The sequence below is a fragment of the Pungitius pungitius genome, chromosome 16 (assembly GCF_949316345.1).
Source record: "Pungitius pungitius chromosome 16, fPunPun2.1, whole genome shotgun sequence".
Classification (NCBI taxonomy): domain Eukaryota; kingdom Metazoa; phylum Chordata; class Actinopteri; order Perciformes; family Gasterosteidae; genus Pungitius; species Pungitius pungitius.
Genome location: NC_084915.1, coordinates 15,993,023 through 16,019,664, shown reverse-complemented (window position 1 = coordinate 16,019,664; position 26,642 = coordinate 15,993,023). Strand labels below are relative to the sequence as shown.

General features: G+C 45.8%; 3 protein-coding genes and 1 long non-coding RNA gene across 7 annotated transcripts; 2 read left to right on the top strand and 2 right to left on the bottom strand.

Moving 5' to 3' along the window:
* Positions 1-123: 123 nt before the first annotated feature.
* Positions 124-1,851, bottom strand: LOC119215855 (uncharacterized). The gene is made up of 4 exons (XR_005120063.2): positions 1,757-1,851; positions 1,145-1,261; positions 794-1,057; positions 124-237 (listed from the first exon to the last, which is right to left on the bottom strand). It is a non-coding gene; the product is annotated as an uncharacterized LOC119215855 (long non-coding RNA).
* Positions 1,852-4,645: 2,794 nt separating this feature from the next.
* cul5b (cullin 5b) lies at positions 4,646-14,252 on the bottom strand. Of its 3 annotated transcripts, none has more exons than XM_037468131.2 (19): positions 14,185-14,252; positions 12,544-12,653; positions 12,337-12,436; positions 11,994-12,170; positions 11,771-11,912; positions 11,134-11,279; positions 10,348-10,428; positions 9,731-9,869; positions 9,284-9,414; positions 8,786-8,893; positions 8,630-8,694; positions 8,403-8,535; positions 8,152-8,283; positions 7,882-8,005; positions 7,155-7,330; positions 6,919-7,080; positions 6,621-6,739; positions 6,177-6,300; positions 4,647-5,938 (listed from the first exon to the last, which is right to left on the bottom strand). In XM_037468131.2, the coding sequence occupies exons 1-19, from the start codon at positions 14,206-14,208 to the stop codon at positions 5,744-5,746; spliced, it is 2,388 nt and encodes a 795-aa protein (XP_037324028.1). In that variant the 5' UTR covers positions 14,209-14,252; the 3' UTR covers positions 4,647-5,743. The 3 variants fall into 3 exon arrangements, with proteins under 3 accessions (XP_037324031.1, XP_037324028.1, XP_037324030.1); XM_037468133.2 differs by having other exon boundaries at positions 4,648-5,938; positions 9,776-9,869; XM_037468134.2 differs by lacking the exons at positions 12,544-12,653; positions 14,185-14,252 and having other exon boundaries at positions 4,646-5,938; positions 11,994-12,221.
* Positions 14,253-15,403: 1,151 nt separating this feature from the next.
* On the top strand, positions 15,404-20,160 carry slc35f2 (solute carrier family 35 member F2). 2 transcript variants are annotated; one of them, XM_037467714.2, is made up of 10 exons: positions 15,404-15,676; positions 15,759-15,947; positions 16,236-16,341; positions 16,555-16,727; positions 17,253-17,380; positions 17,527-17,686; positions 18,170-18,326; positions 18,462-18,514; positions 18,604-18,758; positions 19,009-20,160. In XM_037467714.2, the coding sequence occupies exons 3-10, from the start codon at positions 16,253-16,255 to the stop codon at positions 19,243-19,245; spliced, it is 1,152 nt and encodes a 383-aa protein (XP_037323611.2). In that variant the 5' UTR covers positions 15,404-15,676; positions 15,759-15,947; positions 16,236-16,252; the 3' UTR covers positions 19,246-20,160. The 2 variants fall into 2 exon arrangements, with proteins under 2 accessions (XP_037323611.2, XP_037323610.2); XM_037467713.2 differs by lacking the exon at positions 15,759-15,947 and having other exon boundaries at positions 15,405-15,676.
* Positions 20,161-21,017: 857 nt separating this feature from the next.
* elmod1 (ELMO/CED-12 domain containing 1) lies at positions 21,018-26,266 on the top strand. Its single transcript, XM_037467715.2, has 10 exons — positions 21,018-21,123; positions 22,846-22,991; positions 23,101-23,129; positions 23,247-23,344; positions 23,492-23,621; positions 23,764-23,897; positions 23,981-24,049; positions 25,093-25,143; positions 25,760-25,893; positions 26,037-26,266. Exons 1-10 carry the CDS (start codon positions 21,107-21,109, stop codon positions 26,210-26,212), a joined length of 984 nt encoding a protein of 327 aa, XP_037323612.2. The 5' UTR covers positions 21,018-21,106; the 3' UTR covers positions 26,213-26,266.
* Positions 26,267-26,642: the final 376 nt, after the last annotated feature.

Below are 26,642 nucleotides of genomic sequence, written 5' to 3'. Positions count from 1 at the left end.
GGATGCTCTCGTCGGATGATGAGCTTGTATCGTCATCTAGAGATGAAAAAAAAAAAAACAATGAAACATTGATTTGTTGTGAACTAAAGGAACCAACTGCAAAAGAAGACTACTGACCTTGTTTGTGGTCCTCACTGACCAGTCTTTGTCTCTTTCTGCTTGGTCCTGCCTCAGAAGTGGCGACCTTCCTCTTGTCGCCTCTCTTGCCAACGACCTCCACAGAGGTGTTGCGGCTCCCTACAGATGAGCAAAAAAAACACAGAGGATTGTCAGTTTGTTGACAGTCACAACAACAACGTGGACAAAAAGCCCCTCAAACCAACAGACAAAACGGTGTCTTTTCTGCCCGGCTGAATCTTATTTAAAGGAATATTTTAGGAATTTTATATTATTTCAGGCAGATGCTCCCAAAAATGCTCAATATGGGAGAAATGACCAGATAACTCTGCAGAATAATAGTTCTAAATTTCATGTGTGCCCCAGTGAGTTTACAATTTAACGTCTCCTGAATATCGCCCAACATCGTAGGTTGGTTCTTTGGTTCTAAAAAAAATTACAAAACCACCGTTGAAGTAATATGGGAGACAGATATTTAAAATCCTGAGGGAAAAGTGTTCTGGGAACCGTAAGGTTGGTGGTTCGAACCCCGGCTGCTCCATCATTTCCCTTATTGTCATTGTCCCTTAGCAAGTCACCCAACCCCTAATTGCTCTCCGGGCAAAACGTAAGTGGCTTTGGATGAAAAGCGTCAGCTGAATGACATGTAACGTACAGTTTGACACGATGAGCTTACCAGTGACTGCTGGGCTGGACGCTGAACAAGGGTCATTGAGGGCCTCTCGCCCCCTCAGATTTTTCCTCCTTTTGTCTCCCTCGTTGCATTTCGCCGTTGCTCGAGTCACAATGATGCTTTGCGCGGGGCTTTGGGGACCTTTGCACGGGGCGAGCAGTGCCGCTCTGACGTTGTCGTCAAGGCCCTGATTGCTTCGAACCCTCTTTCTTGGGATTCTGCCGTCGTCGGATGACGAATCTTCGACTGATGAGCTTGTAGCGTCATCTACAGATGAGAAAACCCCCCCCCCAATGAAACATTGATTTGTTGTGAACTAAAGGAACCGAGTGCAAGAGAAGACAAACTACTGACCTTGTTTGTCTTGTTTCCGGTCCTCACTGACCAGTCTTTGTCTCTTTCTGCTTGGTCCTGCCTCAGCAGTGGCGACCTTCCTCTTGCCAACGACCTCCACAGAGGTGTTGCGTCTCCCTACAGATGAGCAAAAAATACACAGAGGATTGTCAGTTTGTTGACAGCCACAACAACAACAACAACGTGGACAAAAAGCCCCTCAAACCAACAGACAAAACGGAATATTTTAGGAATTTTATATTATTTCAGGCAGATGCTCCCAAAAATGCTCAATATGGGAGAAATGACCAGATAACTCTGCAGAATAATAGTTCTAAATTTCATGTGTGCCCCGTGAGTTTACAATTTAACTTCACATACGTGTCTCCTCAATATCGCCCAACATCGTAGGTTGGTTCTCTTCTATTTGAGATTTTTTACAATGTCGGCATAAGTTTTGTAATAAGGCGGATATTATGGTCTCAGGTTTTAACGTATAAGAAAAAAAAATTACAAAACCACCGTTGAAGTAATATGGGAGACAGATAGTTAAAATCCTGAAGGAAAAGTGTTCTGGGAACCGTAAGGTCGGTGGTTCGAACCCCCTTATACAGTTTGACATGATGAGCTTACCAGTGACTGCTGGGCTGGACGCTGAACGAGGGTCATTGAGGGCCCCTCGCCACCTCAGATTTTTCCTCCTTTTGTCTCCCTCGTTGCATTTCGCCGTTGCTCGAGTCACAATGATGCTTTGCGCGGGGCTTTGGGGACCTTTGCACGGGGCGAGCAGTGCCGCTCTGACGTTGTCGTCAAGGCCCTGATTGCTTCGAACCCTCTTTCTTGGGATTCTGCCGTCGTCAGATGACGAATCTTCGACTGATGAGATTGTATTGTCATCTACAGATGAGAAAAAAAAAACCCCAATGAAACATTGATTTGTTGTGAACTAAAGGAACCAACTGCAAGAGAAGACAAACTACTGACCTTGTTTGTCTTGTTCCCGGTCCTCACTGACCAGTCTTTGTCTCTTTCTGCTTGGTCCTGCCTCAGCAGTGGCGACCTTCCTCTTGCCAACGACCTCCACAGAGGTGTTGCGTCTCCCTACAGATGAGCAAAAAATACACAGAGGATTGTCAGTTTGTTGACAGTCACAACAACAACTTTGCCAAAAAGCCCCTCAAACCAACAGACAAAACGGAATATTTTAGGAATTTTATATTATTTCAGGCAGATGCTCCCAAAAATGCTCAATATGGGAGAAATGACCAGATAACTCTGCAGAATAATAGTTCTAAATTTCATGTGTGCCCCGTGAGTTTACAATTTAACTTCACATACGTGTCTCCTCAATATCGCCCAACATCGTAGGTTGGTTCTTTTCTATTTGAGATTTTTTACAATGTCGGCATAAGTTTTGTAATAAGGCGGATATTATGGTCTCAGGTTTTAACGTATAAGAAAAAAAAATACAAAACCACCGTTGAAGTAATATGGGAGACAGATAGTTAAAATCCTGAGGGAAAAGTGTTCTGGGAACCGTAAGGTCGGTGGTTCGAACCCCCTTATACAGTTTGACATGATGAACTTACCAGTGACTGCTGGGCTGGACGCTGAACGAGGGTCATTGAGGGCCCCTCGCCCCCTCAGATTTTTCCTCCTTTTGTCTCCCTCGTTGCATTTCGCCGTTGCTCGAGTCACAATGATGCTTTGCGCGGGGCTTTGGGGACCTTTGCACGGGGCGAGCAGTGCCGCTCTGACGTTGTCGTCAAGGCCCTGATTGCTTCGAACCCTCTTTCTTGGGATTCTGCCGTCGTCGGATGACGAATCTTCGACTGATGAGCTTGTAGCGTCATCTACAGATGAGAAAAAAAAAAACCCCAATGAAACATTGATTTGTTGTGAACTAAAGGAACCAACTGCAAGAGAAGACAAACTACTGACCTTGTTTGTCTTGTTTGTGGTCCTCACTGACCAGTCTTTGTCTCTTTCTGCTTGGTCCTGCCTCAGCAGTGGCGACCTTCCTCTTGACGCCTCTCTTGTCAACGACCTCCACAGAGGTGTTGCGGCTCCCTACAGATGAGCAAAAAATACACAGAGGATTGTCAGTTTGTTGACAGTCACAACAACAACGTGGACAAAAAGCCCCTCAAACCAACAGACAAAACGGAATATTTTAGGAATTTTATATTATTTCAGGCAGATGATCCCAAAAATGCTCAATATGGGAGAAATGACCAGATAACTGCAGAATAATAGTTCTAAATTTCATGTGTGCCCCGTGAGTTTACAATTTAACTTCACATACGTGTCTCCTCAATATCGCCCAACATCGTAGGTTGGTTCTTTTCTATTTGAGCTTTTTTACAATGTCGGCATAGGTTTTGTAATAAGGCGGATATTATGGTCTCAGGTTTTAACGTATAAGAAATTTTTTTTACAAAACCACCGTTGAAGTAATATGGGAGACAGATATTTAACCTTTGCCCGGGGCGAGCAGTGCCGCTCTGACGTTGTCGTCAAGGCCCTGATTGCTTCGAACCCTCTTTCTGCATTGTAAGTCCCTTTCGATAAATGCGTCAGCTAAATGACATGTAATGTAATTTTATCCTTTCACGGCACAGTCAAAAGAAACAGTAAGAAAAAGTCCCCAACAGTAGGAGTCAGATGTTCAGATCTCAAAGTACCCACTGTAAATTAGAGCCTTCTCCACCTGACAAGTCCAATAAACCATCAAAACCAGTTAACACAGACTTCTGTCTGGATTCCTCACTTACCTCGAGATCTTTTTGGGGGCTGAGGACGCGTCATTGTTGCCTTTTCGACAAACTTCTGGCAATGAAACACGTGTGTGTGTTCGTGCAGTTGAGTTTGCAGAGTGTTCTTATGCTGTGAAGAACGGAACATAGAACACGGAACACGAAACATGGGACGAGGTGCAGCGTTCTCTCAGTGATGCGTTGTGGAATCTGCCAATCACTGTTTAGAGTGTTATCGTGTTGTTTGTCGTAGAAAGCAGGCTCCTTGCAGCCACCAGTACTGATGAAACATGAGATTTTTAGTATCGAGAGACGGCCCAAACAAATCCACACTAATTTTGTTTTGCACAGGTTGCACATTCAGTGCTATTCAGGTTAATTACAGCCCCAATAAACAATTTTCTGCCAAATTTGTCATTTTTGCACAGATATACCTTTATATAACTTGAAAAGTGCAGATATCCACAGTACTCTTATTACTTGTCCAAATCCGAGGCAAATTGCCCATTAAAAATTAACCAATAGTGATCGCAGCTATTTATTAAAGTATGTTTATGTGTTACATATGTATATTTAATACTAATAGTCTTGTGTTTTGGGGGGGAAAACAGAAAAGATTAATTTCTGAGACAAATGAAACGTTACAGATTATTACTGTATACAACAGCTACAGTTTAGTTTATTTTTCTTTCAATTTCAGACATTTCACCTTTTCATTTAAATATATATTTTATAAATATACTTTAGTGGTAATAAAAAACAAACAATAAACGTCCTTCTATCACCAGTTCTAAAGCTCACTAATTATTGTTTAAAATAACAAGAGTAGAAATGGCATGCTAGTCCTAATGCTAAGCTAACCTGTTTTTACCACAGACATGTAAAGTGAAGTGTAAAGTTGATACAGGTGACGTATTAGCAAAACATTAAGAATTCCTTCATGGAAAGGTTTACCGAAGCTAGGATGAATGATAAGTCTTAATTTTATTATATAAGGTGCTGTTTATTTATTCATTTCATCATTCACATCTCATGGTACACTCTGCTAAAGCCGAGTAGTCTTTACCACGCGTAATACTGACCTCAGCTTCGTCTTCCGGGCTTCCTGCAGAATAGAGAGCCATTCACACACATGAGCGGAGCTCCAAGCCGACTCCCAACGCCACCTTTGCCCCAGGGTACGGTACAGGATCATGGGTTATAGCAATATGCTATTTTCTTATTTTATGTATACCCAAGGACAGAGGCCTTTTAAGGGTCTAGTTTGTCCCTGCAAACGAGGAAGTGCTCATCGGGCTCTTAATGCACACCGAACGACCGGATCAAGTGTCTGATCACTTTATCTGTGACCTGCGGAGGGCCGAGGCGCCACAAACCAGCCGGCTCACTCAGAGCTGAAGAGGTTCTGGTGGTCCGGTGTGTGTGTGTGTGTGTGTGTCGTGGAATTAAAACTGGACTGTGGGTGTGTTTTTTTCCCCGAAGAGCCAAAAGTTCCTCAGCTTTTCCCGTCAGCGGGTCGTTTGGCCTCACGCGAGCCTCGAGTGTCGTAGCAGCTGCCCAGATGACACCCCAGCCCATAGAAGACAGACCATTAACATAATTAACAGCCTCATCTGGACAGAAAGGAAACTCCCTCGAGCTAAAAACAGTTACAACCCACTTGAAATGTTCATTTTCTTTGTACAACTTTAAGGCAGGAAGTTCCATTTAATTTAACGAGGTCTTAAATGAACGTCCCCGCCCGCCTGCACAAGAATGGATTGTATTTTTAGATAGAGGACGGGGAGCCTGGAAGCCTCCTAGTGTCCATCAGGCCGGATCCACCGAAACCAAAAGTCAACACGAGTCGTCCCGGTGTGCCGTGCTAGGCCATGTAGATGAAAGTGTTTAAATCGGTCTCGTCCCGCTTTATGTACTTGTGATCTATCAGCCACTCAATCTGCTCCTTGATCATCTTCTTCTGTGGTAAAAACATGTTCTTCAGGATCTCCACCAGCTCCGTCTGCAGCTGGGCGTTGTTGATCCGCTTCCTCATCTTCATGATCTGGATTATGGCCTCCTGGAGAAGAGAAACACAGCGGCGTGATGAATAGGAAAAAAAATAAAAATAAACATGGTAACAAAGTGCACTGAGGGACAGGTGGGTAGATAATGTAGTGAATACAAACATAGTTGTGTGCTGAAACTCCACGATGAGAAATGGAAGGGGAAACTGTGTGTTCCCAGCAGGTGGTGTTACAAAAATAAAAAGCGACCTGCAGTGTCTTCAACTGTGTGCTGGGAGCTCATGTCCATACCTGTGTTCTTAGTATCCTGAGCTGGACGATGCCCTCGTTCTCCTCCTCCCTCATCCGCTCTGTGGTGAGCTGCAGGCGGCCGATCAGGTTGATCTTCCCCCTTTTCTGAACCTTGGAGTTTTTTCTGTAGAGTTGAATTTAAAAATCAAGGCGCAGTACAGGTTCACAGTCGAATAAAACGTCAACATCAATATATCATTAACTCAGACTTTTCTATTTGATGCAAATTAAATTCAACAGAGCTCTGATCAAAGGTAACAGAGGACTCCCACAGACACACGCTGCAACATAAAGTCATTTGCAGATCAATTAGCTCATGCACACATACCTGAAGGGACATTAATGCATGAAGCAAATCACAACTGGCACAGCGCAAATTTGGTCGAAAGGGTGTCCCACAACTGATAGTATAACGCTCAACCTCACAAGGTCACTTTCACTTACATGAGAGAAAACTCCTGGTTGACGTAGAATAGTGTTCCTTCTGCAAAGTCTTTGGGCGAAGTCACCACCGGGTCATAGGACAACACCTGCCGCTTGAGTTTGGGAAACGCCACCAGAGACTGGGCGAGCGAAACGAGAGCGACGGTTCAGAGAGACGTGGATAAAAGCAAATAATCCGATTAATACAACGCATCGAAAAACGTGCTACATACAGCCCTGCATCTGTAGATCAGGATGGAACCAAAAGACCAGGTTCAAGTGGATTACGTATTTTGTTTCACAACAGCTATCCCGTTACCCAGAGAGTGCGCCGCAGCTCGGCGTCCGGCAGCTCAGTGGCCAGCTTGAGGTTCTCAAAGCTGATCCTCTCTCTGGGCCTCTGGTTCCAGGCAAACAGCACAGCCAGCTGGAAGGTGGTGACCTCCAGGTCGTACTGGCCCACCTCATTCTTAAAGGTTATCTGTTGGAGGGACATTTTGTTCAGTACACTTCCCCCGGCTTCTTCCCGTGCGTTCCCACCGCTGTTATACTCACGATGCCGTTGGACATGAGGTGATGCCAGTGCAGCTTCCTGCCGCTGTGGTTCTTCTTGTAAAAGTCTTCTACCTCGGGTATCAAATCTTCCAGCTCTGTAGGTAGAGAGACAAAGACCTTCTCGCTGCTCCTCGACCACGCTCCGGCATTCAGGATCTTTATGTTGACCGAGTCGGCTGCAAGGGGAATAAACAAAAGTTGCTTACAGCTTGAGTCTTGAACTCAAGAGGGGGACATACATTTGTAATTGTTGTCCACATCAACATTTAAGTTCTGTTTTGTCATTAACTTCAACGTGGGAGTATTTTGGAAAGAGAAATTTACTTTCCCGAGAGTTAGATGCGAGGAACCAAAGAATCTCAATTCTCCCCACTAAACTAAGCCCTTTCAACTGTACAACTTAACTCGTGAAATAGTAGAAAAACAACCTTCCATTTTCTAATTCCTGGATGTTAAAGTACTTGCATGATTAGTGCCCTCTTTGGGGTTGTACCCACATGGTTGAATGCACTTATTGTAGCCGCTTTGGATAAAAGCAGCGGCTAAATTCAGAAATGGAATTTAATGTGAATGTGCAGGATTATTTCCTGGCAGGACACAATGCACTCGAGTCTCTGTGCTAAATTATATCCTGCACCGGGAATATTGAAGGTATAGTCTGTGTGTTTTGAACGAGATATCCAAACTATCCACGTAAGCACGAGTGAGACGCTCGTCTCCCTCTTACCTGGTAGAGCAAGTCTGTTGTGTTTGTGCATTTCTTTGAAAGATTGGTTGAGGTCCTCTGACACCTTGATGTCTTGAAACATCCGGGCGAGCTTGTTGACGTAGTCGGCCGGCATTCCTACTTCCTGTTAGGACACGTGACACCACAGATACACGGCATCGTTTTTAGCATGACTTAATATTTTTAATGTTAAACAGTAAAGAATATTTTAGATGAGCACAAGGCAGTAAACACACACACACACACACAGCCATCCATGGGGGTACTTACCCTGAGCCACTCCACCATGTTCTCCTCGATCTCGCTGTCTGCTGAAATGTCCAGGATGAGTCGACGGGTCAGGTGGGCTTTGTGGTAGCGCATGAACACGTCTTTGTTCTGCACATATTTCAGCACTAACAGCTGCAAAGAAAAAGGACACAGATGTTCACTGAACAAAATTACGGGAAATTTCATGAAATGAAATGGTAATAAATTAGAGCAACCGCTCCTAACAACAGGAAGGTTCCCCTGAAACGTACCACTTCCTTGAGCTTGGCCTCGATCTCTTCAGACGTGAGCTTTTTGCTCAGTGGGGTCTTCCTCAAGAGCATGTCACAGTAGTTGGCCAGCAACTCCGGACACTTGGACTCTGGTTGAGTTTTCAGACCGACCCTGTGAACACGGATAGGGCAACGCATGCAGTCAGACACATATCGCCTTGGGTAAAAAAAAAAAAAAGGTATGTGACAAGAGGAGCATCTCTTACCCTTTTTGTTTCAGGGGAAGTTCTAATTTAAATATAGTGGCGTCATTCACAACGGCTTTATATGCCTGGGAAAGGAGTTTGAATGACAGATCGGTTTAAGCATCTTCCGAACGGTCGGTCCTACAAATGCAACACGTGAGTAAAACTTCAGCTCACTTTGTCTCGGGCTGTGAGGAAGCGCGGGTCGTCCTGAAAGGCCTCTTTCACCAGCTGACTGAAGCGGTTGAACAAGGTGAGCAGCTGCTCCACATACTTCTCGGAGTCCTGCAAACGAAGGGACAGAAGGTCACACCGGGGAATGTGATGAGCCCCGAAGGTCCATCAACATCATCACCATGACGCTAAAATGTTTGAATGAGCTTCTTTCCCTTCTCCTTTTTCCTCCCTGTGTGTTTGCGTGAAAACAAGCACATAAGTGAATTATGCCTGAGATAAGTTAGCAAGAGTTACATCTACTCCTGGATGAGAGGCGTGAGAGGTTAATATTACCGGCGTCCTCCTCACCCGAGCTGTAACGGTAACTAGCGTCATGGTGCTACATGAGCTGGCAGCATTGAGTACAGACGCCGGCTTTCTTCTGCACGGTAATGTGGTTGGTGGGTTAAACATTGGCTTCCCCCACCCAAGTGAAAAATATGTGCATTTGACACTCACAGAGGTGATGGTCTCCGCTGTGGCCACCATATCGGCCAGGCCGGCGCTCATGATGTGCTCCTCCAGGTTCTTCAGCATGGGCTCGATGCCGCTGGGCACTTTGTCCATCAGAGAGAACATCAGATGCAGCTCTGTGAGGGAAGGGAAAAGCAACGTTATCACGCGAAGAGAAGGAAGAAGGGGAGGCATTGTTTTTTGGCAAATTGGCAACCTTAAAAGTAAGCGGGAATAAGCCAATAACCGTTCCGGTTTGCAATGAACTCATGGATGTACAAACAGCTAACAGTCAATTATTCTAACACTACATAAATTGTCCTCTTTATTGCACGACTTGCTCGCGGCTGTGTGCTTTGTGAGTGTATCGTGACACATTCATGCAAGAGGAGTGGCGACAACCACACAATGTTGGGCAAGGCGGTTTGGTCAGGGCTACTTCCTGGTGCAAACCTGAGCTGGCTGTGCCTTTGGTGGGAGCAGTCCGTCCGTACTCACTCTCTGTCTCATTTCGTTTGATCATGCCGGGACATTCGGCTAAGATGGTCTCCTTGAATGATGTAACCAGTGCATTGACGCAACACTCCATCAACTGGGAAGACAAACAGAGCGGGAAACAATGCAGTGGACAAAAAAGAGCGATGTGTGCAGTGCATTAAAGGTCCAAAAAGGGACAATAAGATTGACGTGTTTTGTATTCTGATAAAATTTCTGTCAAACACCTTGAGGTTTGTTATGTGCTGGAACTTCTCCTTTATGCAATAACAGTTTATCCGTCCACTCCCGTTTTTAGGGCAGCTTGCCAAATACTGTGTGTGAGCAAAGGTTGTGTCTTTTGACACAAAGACGTGAGACTTCTAATCTCAGTCGAAAAAACAAAGGAAATAACGTTATGCATATTTCTCTTGACGGTTAGTAAAATATGTGCAAGTTGCTATCTATGTATCTAAGCTATGTGTAAATGCATCATCATGAGATTAGACCTAGTGAAAAAAGAATAATAAGTCGCACTGTGGAAAAGAGAGTGGACGTCATTCCATATCTCGTTGTGCTTCACTAAGATAACTCACTGCTTGTACAGAGTTACAGTCACGTCTCGTCTCCAGGTATCGCAGTGCACGTTTCTCCTCTTCCCTCAGCTTGGAATCGGCCTGGTGGGAATACAGACCAGTGCACGCACATTCATGAATCACATTACATTCTATGCCAACAAGTCTCCATAAAACAAAAGACAGTATAAATAAATTTACTTTCAAAAAGTATTTTAAAATTGGGATACATGAAAAACCCTCCAGAAAACTCATCCAAGTAACTGTGTTGGACCTACAATGACTTACACGTAATATTAAACCAAACTCTGTATTTTTGGCCCATGCTGTGCTGTAACAGACACAAGGCCTCCGGTTTGTTTGAGTAAGTGAGATACCGCGGAGAAGAGAGGCCTGAGATCCGGCGCGGCGGCGGATCGCGCTGTTTTCTGTTTTCATTCATCCGACTGGCTTATTGCCACAGCCATCAGAACAGGGAGCCTCAAGTTTCCGCTCTATGCTGTAAAATGTAACGGCGGATAGCCTCTTCGTTTTCTTTCAGCATGTCCAGAGAGAAAGCCCGAAGCGGAAAACAGAAACTCCTGAGTGGAATGACTCTGGATTCGGCTGTTGCAACTTTTTGGATTGAATAAATTGAGCTGGGTTGTTTATTTTGCTTCTGATGGCCTCACATGGTGGAGGCCATTCCACAGTTTAGCCATGACGTCACTTTGGCTTCAAAGCTCACCGCTCTTTTTGTGGTGTGACGTTTCTCCATGACTTAAATAGTCGCAATTAAACAATGCAATGTTCAACATCAACACTCACATATTTCATGTAGTTTTGGACCCCATTTTGTTGGAGGTAGGCGGGCGCCTGCGTTCTGTAGAACCTCTCGGTAGAATCCATGTACGCCTTCTCAAAGTTATCCCGGTAGATCTGCAGCTTGTCATCGGGATTGGAGCACAGGTTCACTGCTCGGAAAAAAAAACAAAAACATAATAGAGAGGTCAACATGTGTCTGCAGATATGTGCACATTTAGACATCACAACGTTCAATCTGCAGAACTTGCAGTTGAAGTTAAAATATGTAACAGCCATCACATGGTGAGGAGCAGAAAATCAGATTAATACTTTCTCACGAGGTTTTGGTGACGGCGGGGAAAGAGAGATCGTGGGGACGGGAACGATGGTGAGATCAAACAAGTTTTACAACGAAGGACCTTAAAACTGACCAAGTAAAATGCAACAAAATTGAACGAGTTGAATTTCCACACATTCCAGCTGACACACTAACAATATTTAAGTATGTAGCTATTCAGCAGTTATAAATGAAGTCTTAAGGGCTATGGTGAAGGAAAAGGAACCATTTTTCAGATGAACTTGGAGTATAATTCATAACAATGGTGTAGTATGTTGGTAGTCGTAAGCTACTCTTAACTATCTATTGTACAAAGCAGATCACCGTAGGATTCTCTCACTCCGATGACCAGCTGGGAGTCGAAGGCCTCTCCCAGCCGCTCCGCGTGCACGAGCTTCATGGCGCTGTCTTGTAGCCGGTTTTTGATGTTGGAGAAAATGGACTCGTTCCACGTGTCCAGCATCAGCTGAAGAGACGGAGACACGCGGTCAGACATGCGAGGACACGCGCGACACGCCGGTTGTGGTTTTTACCCGCTCCACCTCACTTTGCGGACGATGCTGTCCTCCACGTTGGACTTCTTGTTGCTTCCTTGCTTGCCCATCAGAGTGATCTCCAGCTGACAGAAAGGCTTGGGCAAGATGTCGCATTGTGTGAAGAACTTCCTCCACTCCACGATGTAGGCCTTCAGCAACGCCGTGTCGTCCTGGTGACTTAACACCCGCTTAGGAAACGGTGAGAAGCACAAGGCGGGCCCGGTTAGAACCTAAAGAATCTAATTGACAGACATTAAGCGAGAACCACAGTTTATGATCGGGATGGTTAGAAAGACACACTCGGTTTGCTTTGTAAAAAAGAGGGACACATTTCGGCAAAAGTGGCAGTCTTACTGCTTGTGCTTGTTTGATGAAATCTAGGATGTCCTCCTTGAGGGCCTGGTGGATCTTAGCGGGACCTTTGTCGTCCCACAGGCACACGGCGTGCACGTCTCTGTGAAACAACGAGGAAGGATCTTTTTTTTTTTTTATTCGTCTGTGCCCTGCTCGCTTCAACGTCGACGCCTAAAGCGGAAAGCAGATGCATTGCGGTAAACTCACGAGAACAAGTCGAACCACTGCTGTTTGGTGACGGACTCCTGCCGCAGCAGCTTCAGTACTATGGGACGCATCAGCTCCCATTTGTCCTCAAATTGGAGGGAGCCTTTGTTCTGAAAACAGAGAGGAGGAAAGTGAACTACTCGGTTCAAGCTGTCCATGAGATTTAAGAAAATCGGTAGGACAATGGCAAACAAAAAAACTCATGTTTAGGGAAAGTTACAATTCAACTTCACTGGAAGAACAACAGTACCAAGAAAACCTTGGGTTGCTCCGACTATCAAGTGTAATTGTTTATTGTATTAAACAGTATCTTAAATGCTTAGATGAGATTCTACTATATTTCATTGCAGTTTGCAGACAGGAAGTACGAGGACAATAAAAAGAAGCTTGGAATCTAACTAAAGGCAGTTAGCAAAATTGCAAATATAATAAACAAAGGGAAGTCAATTTGATGTACACACATTCATCAGGGGGATTTTCTCAAACCAAACTAAAATAAGATTTGAAATCCTTTGCTAAACTAGTTATTTGCTATCATGTTAAACTAGCATGTTACATGATGTTCTCCCAGCTGTGAGCATTAACACGAGCAACATGGACATGTGCGGGAATCCTGATGAAAGTACAAATGCAACACTGCAGAAACATGCATTGAAGGTACATACTTGCAGAAACAAAAAGTGCATCCAGAATGGCCCATCTCAGAATAATATATCCCTGCATTGTAAATTATTATTATATAGGAGAATGGGAATGCTTTAGTTCAGAAGTCTTCTGCAGAAAATGTACACCACTGCCCTTCCTGGCCATCACTTAAGAACACTTTAAGCGTAATGCGTGTTTTATAACTACGTTTTTTATTCTTTGTAGTGAAGTGCTTATCAGCCTATAGTGTGCACACTATAGATTCATTTCTTTAATGCAAAAGTCTCCTGCTTTAACCGCAATAACATCTTTCTCCCACCGGTGACGTTGCTCAGCTTTAATAACCTGCTACTCCCACAGCAGTGTCACCTCCCCGCGTCCCCTCTATGTTTGAGAACACAAGAATTGTGTTTTTTAAATAAGGGTTCCTGTCAAGCTAAACTTAAGTTAGCACGATGGCAGCTGCGCATTGGCGTTCACACAAGTGCAGAGGGAGACAGTTGCTCCTGGCAGCCTCGTCCTTGAGGGAGGGGGGGGGGGGGGGGAGGGGGGGGGGGGGGGGCTTCCGATTCCCGTCTTTTGAGTGACAGATGATATGATATACGAAGCTAGCTTTTTAACAGTTATGCCCAGGTAGCACTGGTGTGTCAGGGCATGCTAAGCTAACGCTTTCGTCTCCCGTCCGCGGACGCTGCTTCCCGTTTTCAACCGCCCCCCCCCGGCGCCTTCTCATGTAACGTTAGTTAGCTTTAGTGCGGCTATTATATTTAGCTAAAGGAAAGAGAAAAAAAAAATCAGTGATAAGTAGCTAGGTGATGTTAGCCTGGATGTAACTTGGGTTTAACTGCTCCGAGCTCAGGTCGGCGAGGTCCCGGTCGAAGGTGCTGCGTCGTGTTTCTCGAGTCCGGAGCTGAACGCCGACATCACGCCGCGCAAATGACACGCACTTTAGCGAGCGTTACACACAAACATCATTGAATTGGACTGGGGTCCTACCTTTAGCAAATTAGACGTCGCCATGTTCCCCCCAACTTATCCTCTCGTAAAATCTCGCGAGAACTGCGTGAAGCTCGAAGAATAACCTTATCACATTGTCGACTTCTTCTAAATATACTTACAAATGGTATTTTACCGGTTCAGACCATTGTGTTGAGTTAATCCTTTAATGTGTGTCCGTTTACTTGTTCAAGAGTTATAATTTTGATCGGCATAGACTATTCAACGTAGGTGAATAAGTGTTTCTATCCATCACTTAAGTAACAGCACCAGTGGAAAAATACATGTGAAAGTCCTGCATTCAAAATGTTCACTAAGGCAAAAATGTGTAAACCTATATACGAGTAAATTGACTCAATATGCAAAATGCCCAAATATCAGAAAACAATTATTATATTATTGGATTAGAATTATCGACACATTATTATGGAAGCATCACAAACCAATTTTTACTTTACACAGGTGTTTTTTGTGATGAAACATCTCTTTATGTTTTTTACATTTTGTTTTCAGGACTTTTACTTGTTATGGAGTACTATGTTACTGTTAGACTACAGTATTTTTTAAATTGTATTTTTTACTTTTTCAGTTAATTCTCTGTACAATCTGTGTGTGGTGTTTGCATTGTGTTTTTCTGGAGTCAAGAAATGTTTACACAAATTCAAGGACAATTATTGTTTCTTACAATCAGTATCATGTTTGTTATCATTCTTTCTCTGTCTGGCCATCATGGTCAAATGTTTTCTCGTACAAAGACAGAACAAGGTCAGATTTGTATAAAGATTCTAAAGTTAGAATTACGCTAAGTTAAAAATCTAGTTGAAAAAATAAAATGCTCAAGATTCAGAAAAGGTTTCTTGCCATATTTTCTTGGTGTTGGCAGCTACTTAGATACATTTGTGGTATCAATATCATAATTTGTGTTTGAATAAGATATAATATATAATATACACACACATTGGACACTTACCTGTTCAATTGCTAATCAGCAATCATCACATGGCCACAACTCAATGCATTTAGGTATGCAGAAGATAAGGATTATGCACCCTGCCAGAGAGCTCATCATCTCAAATTGGTTTATTCCCATGGCCTCTACAATCATCACGTCTCAATCCAACAGAGCACCTTGTTGAAAATATGCCAAGAAGAATTAAGGCAGTACTGAAGGAAAAAGGGGGTCCAAACTTTTACTAGCAAGGTGTACCTCATAAAGTGGCCTGTTGAGTGTGTATATATGTAGTAGCTATATATATGTTTATACTGTTTATTCTCCTCAGCACCCGACCAAGTTCAACCTCGCAGTGCGGACGTCATTTAGTTTTTTATGTCAACCAATCAGGGCACAGAAGGCGGGGCTAAATAGCATGAAGCTAGGTTGACTCATTAAGGGTGAGGTGAGGTGCAAACGTGGATTGTAAGCATCATGACTTTTTTAAATCAACTGCAGGGATTAGTCACACTTGCCATGACGGAAGGGGAAGCAGAAAACGTACGTACTCTTTAACACTACTTGCACTCGGTCAGAACACAGCGTGTACTCGTGTTACGGTCGTATTTCTTTTAATTTGTAGTTTCGTGGAAGCCCGGCGGGTGACGCGGCCACCCGGCGCGTGGAATACGAAACGCCAAACCGCGTCGGGAAAGCGTCGGTTTGACATCGCTGTGGTCCTAGCCTCTATGTAACACCTGCTTCAACGCCATTTAACAACATACTACAAATGACTATGGCCTATTCTCAGATTCGGCTCACATAAAGTAGCGTAAGTGTGACTAAAATCTGACCACATGGTCTCCAAAAGCGCCAACGCCTCCATTGTAAACCGTGCCGTAGCCTGGGTCGACTTAACCCGAGTCTTCTTTTCACATGGACCATGATTTTAGTGGGAATCGTATTATAAGCTTCACCAGTCACATGAGCCACATCACATTCCTCTGGAGATTTGGTGTGATGCTCTTCTTTGAATTAACTTGCATTCATCGGAGAGAATGCTGTAAAGAGACATAAATCCCCGAAGACCCTCCTCTCTCATATTTTTCTCAACTCCTAGGTTTAGCCACCAAAGACATGGAGGTGCACGAAGGGGAGAGACTGTGTGGGAAATGGAGGTTTTCCTGTGGTTTGTACAGTTACAGCTGGAGGGATGTGTTCACATGGTGAGTACATATCTAACAAGTTATTGCATGATTTAGCATATTCAAACATTTAAAAAAAAAAAACTGGACTTAATGCATGCAATCAACCGAGGGAGTTTTTTATGGCGATATATTGATTACCAAAATGTTCACCCGCCTCTATTCTGTCCCGTCAACTCTTCATTATGCCGACCTCTAGGGGTTTAACTTGTATTTGTCTCCCTGTCCCACCAGGCGTCTGCTGAAGACCATCCTCATGGGGCAGGTCTTGTCCCTGCTGATCTGTGGGACAGCAGTGAGCTGTGAGTGCCTGGTCAAGGCCGGGGTGGAGACGCCCATGCTGCAGAGCTTCTTCAACTACGCCCTGCTGCTCCTCGTCTACACGACCACCCTCTGCACCCGCAAAGGTCGGCACGCTTGGGCTCGGGGTCGTTCTCTTTTTTTTTTTTTTTTACAGTTGCATCTTTTAAACCTGCATGAAATGATTCTCTGGCTACATGAGAGCAGCAGCAGCAGCAGCAGGAGACGCGAGAAACCGAAGAAATACACAACTGATGCAGAGAAAACCAGACATTGATTTTCCTGCCTCTTTAGCTTTTAATTGCTCCATTATATCCACCAGATAGGTGCTAACTATGTCTCTGCTTTTTGCTGCTAAGCAGACACTGCATTGAGGGATTTTTTTGGGGGGGGGCGGCGGCTTCCTCCAGTGCCTGGAAAATACCCTGATGATGGGAAGAGTGAACCGGGACTATGAGCGTCACCTTTCAAATACAGTTCACTCTGTTAGTATAGAGAAGGGGATTAAAACAGCTTAACTTCTATGGGAATTTATCATTAATGTCATTATGCTTCAACATTTAGTCTATTTGTATATAAACCCCTGTAAACAGACACCACTCCTACGCTGAAGTCAACCTTTCTTCTAACAGGTGACAGGAACATCTTGCAAATTTTAAGAACCAAGTGGTGGAAGTATTTGCTGATGGCTGTGGCAGATGTCGAGGCAAACTACGCGGTGGTGAAGGCTTACCAGTTCACCACCCTGACGAGTATACAGGTGAGATGCTTTTTACATAAACAGGACTGCCCCAGTCTGTCATTTAGTGTCTGTTTACTTGGATTTTATTACCTTCCTGTACTCCGTCAACATGTCCAACATGTAGGTAACGCCAGTTAGTCGTTGTGCACGACTGTGTGTTGCAGCTGCTGGACTGCTTTGTGATCCCCGTGCTGATGGTGCTTTCCTGGTTCCTGCTGAAGACTCGCTACAGGCTGGTCCACTTTGTCGCCGTGGCGGTATGCTTGCTGGGGGTGGGCGCCATGGTGGGAGCCGACATCGTTGCAGAGAGACACCAGGGCTCCAGTAAGGACACTTAAAGAAAAAAGAGGGGTCATTAATATCTGCAAAGAACCCGAAACTTAATCAAAGTTGTGGAGCGGCACCTAATGAAAATATAGATGAAGTGAATTATTGCTTGAAACCGGATGATGATGATGATGATGATGATGTTCCCCATCCATGATCATTGCTCAAATAGGATTCATCAGTCTTGCACCTAAACACATCATTGGGGCTTTTTATTGGAGCTAGAAAGAGCTGCGATAGTCTGACTGATGAATAAAGTAAAGTCAAAGCCTTAAATATAGAGGAATGTTAAATATATTTAAAAATAAACCACTACCATGGTTGTTTCTGTAATCACTAAATCTTTTGAACTTTCTGATGTAGTTATAATGTTGACGTCACATTCCATTAGTTATGGTAACAATGGACAAAGTGCTTAATACAGGGAGAAAATTGAATAAGATACCGAAGTGAAGGATAGATCTCTCTCTGTCTGTGCAGCCAATGACGTGGTGCTGGGAGACGGCCTGGTCCTGCTCAGCGCCGTCCTCTATGCGGTGTCCAATGTGGGCCAAGAGCACACGGTGAAGAACTTGAGCCGGGTCGAGTTCCTGGGCATGATGGGCCTCTTCGGGACCCTCATCAGCGGCATACAGCTGTGGGTTATTGTTCAAATCCCTCATAGACCTAAGGCTACAGCTCCTTTTTATTTGTCTTTTTTGGTTGTGGGTTATTTTTCCTGTTTGTGTGCAAGAGAAGGTCTTTCCTGACCGTGCCAACTTTGCCGTTACAGGGCCGCCCTGGAAACCCGCGCCGTGGCGGCCATAAAATGGAACCTTCCCATCGGTGAGTTTGGCCCCCTTGTCCAGTTAAATGCGAGCGCTTTGGAGCGCGTGCTGGCGCCTCGCTAAAGCCCGTCGGGTTGTGCTCCGCAGCCGTGCTGTTTGCGGTCTACGCCCTGTGCATGTACGCGCTCTACAGCTTCATGCCCGTGGTGGTGAAGGTGACCAGCGCCACGGTGGTCAACCTCTCCCTGCTCACCGCCGACCTCTTCAGCCTCTTCTGTGGCCTCTACTTCTTCGACTACACGGTAAGTGCGGCCCGCGGGAGCAGCCGGTGCTGGTCCTTGACCTGAAGTGCTGTACATTACTGAAAAGGATACTGTAGCAGTAAATCCACTAGTAGTTTATAGTATGATGTGCTGTAAATATTAATGAGCTAAAATGTTAAATACACGTTCTAATGGGGGAAAAAGGTCACAAACATATGATTGATTGGGATGTACGAGATGCCGACGTGTAATGCATGTCTCTCTCTCTCGGGGGTGTTTTTGTCCTCAGTTTTCCACGCTGTACATCGTCTCGTTTCTCGTCATCACCGTGGGTTTCGTCATGTTCAACGCCGCTCCCACCTACTCCGCTCTGCCGCAGTCCGGCTCTGGCGAAGGCGAGGACGAGGACGACGGCGCCGGACCCGCCGAGGTGGCCGCCGACCTCGCGGCCGAGAGCGCCTCGGACCCCCGGATGTCCGCGGGCGGAGACGCTCCGGGGGCCGAGACGCCGCGGGCTGCGTTGTGACAGGACTACGGGGTGTGGTGTACCGGTTGGACACGTTTTCAGCTCAGCCGCCACGTTACCTTATTTTAAGGAATTTGAAAGCGATCTCAAAGTTGTATTCTTGTTGCCTATGGTGCAGTTACCATTTTTATTTGATAAGCTCCCAAACTGTAGATTGCAAAGGTTTTTTTGGGATGAAAAGCATGTTGACGTGCAGAGGTTTCACTTTTTTACAATTAAATAGATTTTCATTTAAAAAAACTGGGTTGTCATCCTTTTCCAATGACTTTGACTTTGGATGACTGTTTGGTTGTTGTGATAATTACCTGTAATGTATGTGTTTTTAATGCCTCTGGTCACAGTTGGGTTGCCTCAATACATCCGTCTTGTTCTCTTAAACACTATTTGTCAGGAACATCTTGAGGGAATTTCTTCAAAAATCAAATGCAGAATAGAATGCAACGATTTGGAGAAAAATTGATGTGAACTACAAAGCAAAAAGAGTGACATGTTTTCCTTTCATCTCAGTCACTTATTTATTTCAAAGTGAACTATTCTGGACACTCATGACACATTCCTCCCCTTTACAGTTTTATAAATTTCAGTTTCATATTACTGAACTAATCGATTAGCTAATTTAACTAAACGGGACATGAGGTCAAATTGGTTTCCAAGAAACTGACATTCATTTTATGTAACAATGTAATGAGTTTCTGGCTTAGTTTAGTATGATGCTGTGGTAACTTGAAGGAAAGTTCATGATTCTCTGAAATGGATAAATCCACTTTAAATGAAATGAATTAAGGCTGTTGCACTGCCCCCAAGTGGCCAGAAAAAGTTGTTGCAATTTAAAGTGGTAGAGGGACACGGGTATGAATGGCCTATAAATGCTGCTCTGACCCCTGTAGCAATTTGCCAGAGGTCACAGGTCACTGATCCAGGGAGCAGTATTTAAAAGGCTTTAAGCAGCAAACGCTTTTTAAGTTTTTAATTGTAAGTCTTTGTTGATCACAGCGGTGTCAGCTATTAAAACATGTAAAACTAAATATATTGTTAGGTAGGAGCCTTGCGGGGTGAAATCTGGCCACCAGCTCTCTGGAGAAGGTGGACCACACACACGGCGTGTGAATTGATTGGTGGTCGATGGGTTTGACCCGGTGTGTTCTGCACTGCGTTGCTGTGGCTTTTAGACGTGAAACCGCCTCCACTCGGTGGATCATCATCATGGAGGAACAGCAGAGGACTGCAGCCCAGTGAAGAGGACCGAAGCGCCGCATCCCGCCCCTTCTGTCTCGCCCGCTATATCACCCTCATCATCACCATTATTATTATTAGTAGTATTAGTATTATTGGCAACCGGTAAGTGGGGAACGTCCTCTTCCATTGCATGCGTGTTGTTGCTCGTGTGCGCGGATTATCCAACGCGCTCCGTGGTTCGGGGTTGTTTATCAGACCGGAGACCATCGAGCATTAATTACCTGGTTTTACCGGATTAAGACTGCGACGGGTGAAATAATCCGTGCGTTTTTCGTTCCATTGCATGGATTGAAGACAGAAACGCTGCAAACCATTGGGGGAGAGAGGGGGAGAGAGGGGGAGAGGGGGGCGGGCACCGGGGTAGAAAGGGACGAAGCAGCCTGCAGATCACTGCGTGCCTTTCCTCCTTCAGCACCGCGGACAGCTCCGGAGCTCCGGGGCCTGAGCTCCCCGCTTCCGTCGGCCTCATCCCGGGACGTCTAAGAACCCCCCCCCCTCCCCCCGTGGGCTCCTCTGTTTTTTTTCCGCAGGTGGATTAGCAACCCCCAACCCTTCTCGCCCCCTCTCCCCAAGAAAACCAGCCCTCACCCCCTCATCGCGTCTCCGAGCGGTGACCGCGGCCGAGATGAAGCATTTTCTGAGGTAAAGGGACTCCATTGATGGCAAATGATGCGGGGGCTACATTTGTGTTTTAATCTACTGGGATGGCCTCGTTCATTACAAATTCACAGTCCTCCCAACTCAATCGATTACTGTGTGGCCAGTAAGTGGCTGGTGGGCTGTAAACTAGTTTGTCGCTGATGCAGGAGGCCTCTTAATTACCAGCACAGTGTGGCGTCTCTGTTAATAGATCTCTATGTATATATATATATATATATATATATATATATATATATATATATATATATAGTATGCTTATTAATGATGAAATTCTATAATCAGAGATTCTTGGTACATTTATTTATAGATTTGTGTAAGTGACAGTACTGATTTTCGAAGGTGTTTCAGGCAAACTGTGTATACGGTAAAACAGATGAGATCGGCGAATGAAAGCAAATCATTCATTTGATTGTCTTTGGCTCCACAGACAAAAAACAACAGGTAAAAAGGAGTTTTCTCTCACTAGAGCTTCCGACTCAGTTGTCATTTCCCATACGTCCCGTTGTGTCCTGCCCCCTAAGATAATAAAACGTTTTTGCTCCTTCTGCTATTTAGCCTGAATTAGCTTTAATGTGCAGTGGAGCCCCGCTGAGGCTGCCAAGTGGTTTTTACTGATGTCTTTGACAGTGTTTTTTTTTTTTTTACAGTAATTATACTAATGTGCTAGAACTGTGGTAATAGTTTACTGATGTTAACATGATTCACAGTCCGGCCTTTAATGGTTTTGGCTGAGCCGAGCACCGGGGAGGACTTAAAAGGTTGTTCCAGTGATTTAGTTTAACACTTTCAGTTTGGGAACTTGGTGAAGATATACTGACTTTTCAAAGTGAAACCAACAGCATCTTTACGTTACAGAATGTATCGTAAACGTTCGTTTTGCGATGCAGCTTTTAAGGTTTTAATGAGTAATCTTCATGGCGGGAAAACTCACAACTTCTGATCCCCTCGAGACCCACAGCAGACCTCTCAGTTCAGTACCCGCGCTTGTGGTACTGGTGAGTGCTCAGATGTCAGTCCTGTAACTCACTCCCTGAGTGCCAGCTGAGACCGCAAGCATGCGGCGGTTCAGAGCTCAGTGGCACACGCTTGGAATTAATGAGGCCGACACAAAAGAAACCACTGCTCTCACCTTCATGGCAGCTTGGGTCGGAGCATTTGAAAGTCAACGTTGAAATCGCGACCCCAGTCATTTTTTAAAATACCTGACACACAGGTGTGTAAGATTTAGTGACATCCTAGTTAAAGATTGCAATCAACTACAAGGAACAAATGACACCAAAACTTACCGTCTTTATCCATTGTTTAATGAATTAAGTAAAAGCTGGCGGAGATACACTACAATACTAAGTGTATAGTATATTCAACGACCCTTTATTATTACGTGTTTTCACAAGCTAATTGACTCACCGCGTAAACTCTGTTCCTCAGAACGGGAGGAAGAAGGGACTGAGGTTATTGTGGCTCACAGAGGGGCGATTGTAGGGAAAACGTGCTCTCGAGATCAGGAAATCAGATGGTTTGACGTGACAATGACGCGACACCAATCCAATTCTCCTCTCTGAAAGGTGTACTGAGATTGAAGGCCAAGTCTTGAAAGCATTCGGTCCCAGCAGTTTCTCACACACACAGAATTCACCTCTGTGAGATCCTCTACGGTTCTACCCATCGAGGGCCCTCTCGTCTCCTCTCCCCCCCCCCCCCCAGAGTGGTGACCCAGTTCTTCGTGTTCCTCTACTGTAAATGTCTGTGGCGGGGCCTCAAGTTCGTGGCCCGGAAGTTCACGGGGCGCTGCGAGCTGCAGCGGATCTGCTACAACAACAAGCACGGAGCTCGCAGGACCCACAAGATAGGTGGGCCTACACGCTGCCTGACGTTTCTACAGAACACTGAAATCAATATTCTCCTGGTAATAATGCTAATTTATGCGGTTATCTTACACTTTGTAACCACTCCTTGCAGAGTCTTCCCTGCGTTACTCCAAAAATGAGGTACGCGGTCTCTAAATCTTTGAAATTTGCCCGCAATGTTCTTGCTTCAGGCCCTTTGCGTCTCACTTTCTCCCCCTCGGCCACGTCTCTGTCCTCTCCTGCTCTCGTCCTCTCCAGCTGCTGCAGTCCGCCCTCAGCGTCCACCCCGACAAAGTGGAGAAAACCATTGACGACATCCTGGCGCTGAAGAAGATCAACCTTGACACCAACCCCCAGTGAGACGCTGCATCACATCAACACATTTCTGCGGCTTTGGTGCTAAATTGCCGTCATCGCATCAAAGCCTCCGGCTAGCTGTTAACAAAGTACTGCGCTTGTGCGTTGTTACAAGATCTAACCCCCCCCCCCCCTCCATCCCCCAGGTTGAGCATCTCTCTCCAGGCCAGCCTGCTGCAGATCGTGGGCTACAGGAGTCTGGTGGCGGAGGTGGAGAAGCTGCGCAGGGAGCCTTACGACTGTGAGAACCCCGAGCACGAGGACATGCTGATGAAGGTACGCGGCGTGAAGATGCGCTGCCTGCTGTGACCCCGCGACCTTGTTTTGTGGTTAAAAAAATTAAAATAAAAGTAACATCACGACGAAGAGGGGAGAAAATGAACTAAGCTGTGTGTGTGTGTGTGTGTGTGTGTTGCAGCTGTGGAAGGAGCTGCGCCCGGACACCCCTCTCACCGGTCGCATCTCTAGGCAGTGGTGTGAAATTGGTTTCCAAGGCAGTGACCCTAAGACAGATTTCAGAGGCATGGGCCTGCTGGGCCTGCACAACCTGCTGTGAGCTCACTCAGGGAGAGAGAGAGACATTTATATTTGGACTTTCACATAATAAATTGATAACTCCTTCTGTTTCTCTGCAGGTATTTCGCAGAACACGATAAAGCCACTGCCCTGCAGATGCTCCACGACTCCCTACAACCGAAGCAGAAGTAAGGCAGACAAACTCATTCCTTTCACTCACCCAAAGCGTCATTAGAATGAGAGGAATGCACCGGGCGTTTGGGTGGGACGGCTCCCCGCTGGTGGGCCGTGGCGTTCTGATGGAAACGGGTCCTCCTTTGCAGAGGCAAAGCCGCGCTGCCCTCGCACCTGACACCTGGTGCATCCCGGCCACCCCCCCCGCCCCCCGGGCCGCCTAGACCTCTGCATCCAACCACATTCCGCTCGGTCAAATCCATCGCTTACAGCCGGACGTCACTCGCTCTCTTACCCACCGCGGCTGCTGCTTGTGTTGTTTGCCGCCTCATTTCACAAATGAAGATCCTTCTTCTTTTCTCTCCTCCTTCCACCTGCACCTTCATGCCCATGCCTCCCTCCTCTCTGACTCTCACGTGCACCGTTGTAGGAGCACACACAGAAAACCGAGGTACTTGATTTCACTTTCATTCTTTTCACTGCATTCATAGCGTTTCTGCTTTGGGCTGGTGTTTCGTGCATTTAAAGCTGCGCCGTGGGTTTGTTATTTGTACTCCGTCGTCTCACCACACTGACAGATGCGTTGAAAATGTATTTCTAAGACACAGTGGATACTATATTGATGAATACACTGTGACATTTGAGAGAGAATCAATGAGAGAAAAAAGTAGCTACAATAATGTGCACATGCAAAAGGAATACGACAGTACATTCACAATGCTTTGAGATGAATTGAGCATGCAGTTATTGTTAAAGATGAAGTGAAACAAAATTTAGATTAAATATTTATGAATATTTGAGCTGACCTCAGAATTCAAACCTCAACTTTGAGTCCCTATTGGAGGACTAGACTTGAACAATGTTCCACTGCAACGACAGGCAAACAAAGAGCATCACATTGCTTTCTAACTGTTCATTTTATAGGACTTGAGAACAATCTGTTGACGGTCTTTTCACGAAAATGTTACGTCATTGTAATTTAAATATTCCTCAGAAGGTTCTGTGGTGCAATCGGCGTTGTTTCACATGTGGACAGTGAGTGTTGTGTCCTTCACAGCGAGATCAACAAGCCGGAATGGGAACAGAAGAACCTCGACAAAGCCATTGGGTAAGCGTCTGCACATGTGCTGTGTGATGGTGTGCACGTGTGTGTGTGTGAGTGTGTGTGAGAGTGTGTGTGTGTGTGAGTGTGTACAGGAGGCAAAACTGGGCTACTGCTGCTGGAGCCGTGAGCGTTTTGGCCTCAATGCAGGGAGTCGTTTCAGCAGCACAGAGCTTCTCTGATGCGGCCACGTGAGTGTGTGTGTGTGTGTGTGTGTGTGTGTGTGTGTGTGTGCGTGCGCGCACGGGAAGTGTTTTTTGCTGCTGTGCGTCCTCCTGCGCTGCGTTCTTGCCTCCGGTCTGCCTCGTCACTGATAAGCACCAAGGGCTGCCTCTGGAAAACACACAAGCTGCTTTGTGAGGTCTCTTCCAGCAGAGCTGCAAGCTGTGGGCCTCCTTTCACTGGGCCGGTGTGTGGTTTGTGATTTGGTGCCACAGCCAGTGAAGGCAGGGAGGTGAATGATGACTGAGATTTAACACAAAAAGGACCACTGGGACCAAAAAGAGAAGAAAAAAACCCCTGCATTTGAACTTTTAATGCAACACGACACTGAAAACTTGTATAACCGGAGCTTCTTAGGACGCCGACTCCAACTGAACTGACGGCGATCTCCTGCCTCCAGATACTCGTTTGCCATCGTGGGCATCAACATCACGGACCTGGCCTACTCACTGCTGGTGAGCGGAGCTCTGAAGACCCACCTGTACAATGTGGCCCCCGAGATGCCGAGCCTGCAGCACGTCCAGCAGACCTTCTGTGAGTCCCCGCGTGTTATGTGTCGTGTCCCTTTTGAGACGTTAGATCCTCTTCGTGGGTCACTTTAAGAAAATTTGATCCATGAGAAATATGATCGTAGTCACACAACATGAAGGGGGATTCATTTTCATTTTGCTTCTCAGGTTACCTGATGCAGGAGTTTCACCGTTTCTGGATCGAGGAGGACCCCAGCGACATCATGGAGTTCAACCGGGTCCGCTCCAAGTTCCACCGGAGGATCCTGCGACAGCTGAAGAACCCGGACATGGCTCTGTGCCCCCACTTCTCCGCCTCCAACCTCCACCTGGTCAACCTCTAAACCCCCAACATCCCCCTCCCCCTCCCCGTCCACCCTCCATCGTACCGCCCTCACTGTATCCCTCACTCCCCCTCCAAACCCCCCCCCCCCCCCACCCCCTCACGTAGATGGTTCCTCAAACCCGCTTGGAAACATCTGGGGAGACTCTCCCCCCCTCTGTGCTCAGCCCACCTCGTCAAAAGCTAACGTCGTGTCGCGTCACTGCCAAAAGCTCACCCAGCCGCTGCGCGCGCGCACACACATACACACACACACACACACACACATGTGCACACACACTGCCTCTGCTCCCTCACAGCAGCGTTATACACCACCAGCATCAGAGATGACCATAGCGATTGTAGCTGTGCACGAGGAGGCTGCGCCACACAACTCATCGTTGTTGCTTTGATTAGTCGTGACGATTGTATCACAGCCATTATGGGCCATG

What these genes read in the sequence shown, in the direction of transcription:
- slc35f2 (XM_037467714.2), top strand. Translation starts at nt 16,253, where the DNA reads ATGGAGGTGCACGAAGGGGAGAGACTGTGTGGGAAATGGAGGTTTTCC. An exon ending in TGGAGGGATGTGTTCACATG is followed by an intron (nt 16,342 to 16,554) that starts GTGAGTACATAT and finishes CTGTCCCACCAG; the next exon opens with GCGTCTGCTGAAGACCATCC. An exon ending in AGAGAGACACCAGGGCTCCA is followed by an intron (nt 17,687 to 18,169) that starts GTAAGGACACTT and finishes CTGTCTGTGCAG; the next exon opens with CCAATGACGTGGTGCTGGGA.
- cul5b (XM_037468131.2), bottom strand. Translation starts at nt 14,208, where the DNA reads ATGGCGACGTCTAATTTGCTAAAG. An exon ending in CTTCCCCTGAAACAAAAAGG is followed by an intron (nt 8,536 to 8,629) that starts GTAAGAGATGCT and finishes CCGTGTTCACAG; the next exon opens with GGTCGGTCTGAAAACTCAAC. An exon ending in ACATGGTGGAGTGGCTCAGG is followed by an intron (nt 8,006 to 8,151) that starts GTAAGTACCCCC and finishes GTGTCCTAACAG; the next exon opens with GAAGTAGGAATGCCGGCCGA.
- elmod1 (XM_037467715.2), top strand. An exon ending in TCGCAGGACCCACAAGATAG is followed by an intron (nt 22,992 to 23,100) that starts GTGGGCCTACAC and finishes CACTCCTTGCAG; the next exon opens with AGTCTTCCCTGCGTTACTCC. An exon ending in CTGGGCCTGCACAACCTGCT is followed by an intron (nt 23,898 to 23,980) that starts GTGAGCTCACTC and finishes GTTTCTCTGCAG; the next exon opens with GTATTTCGCAGAACACGATA.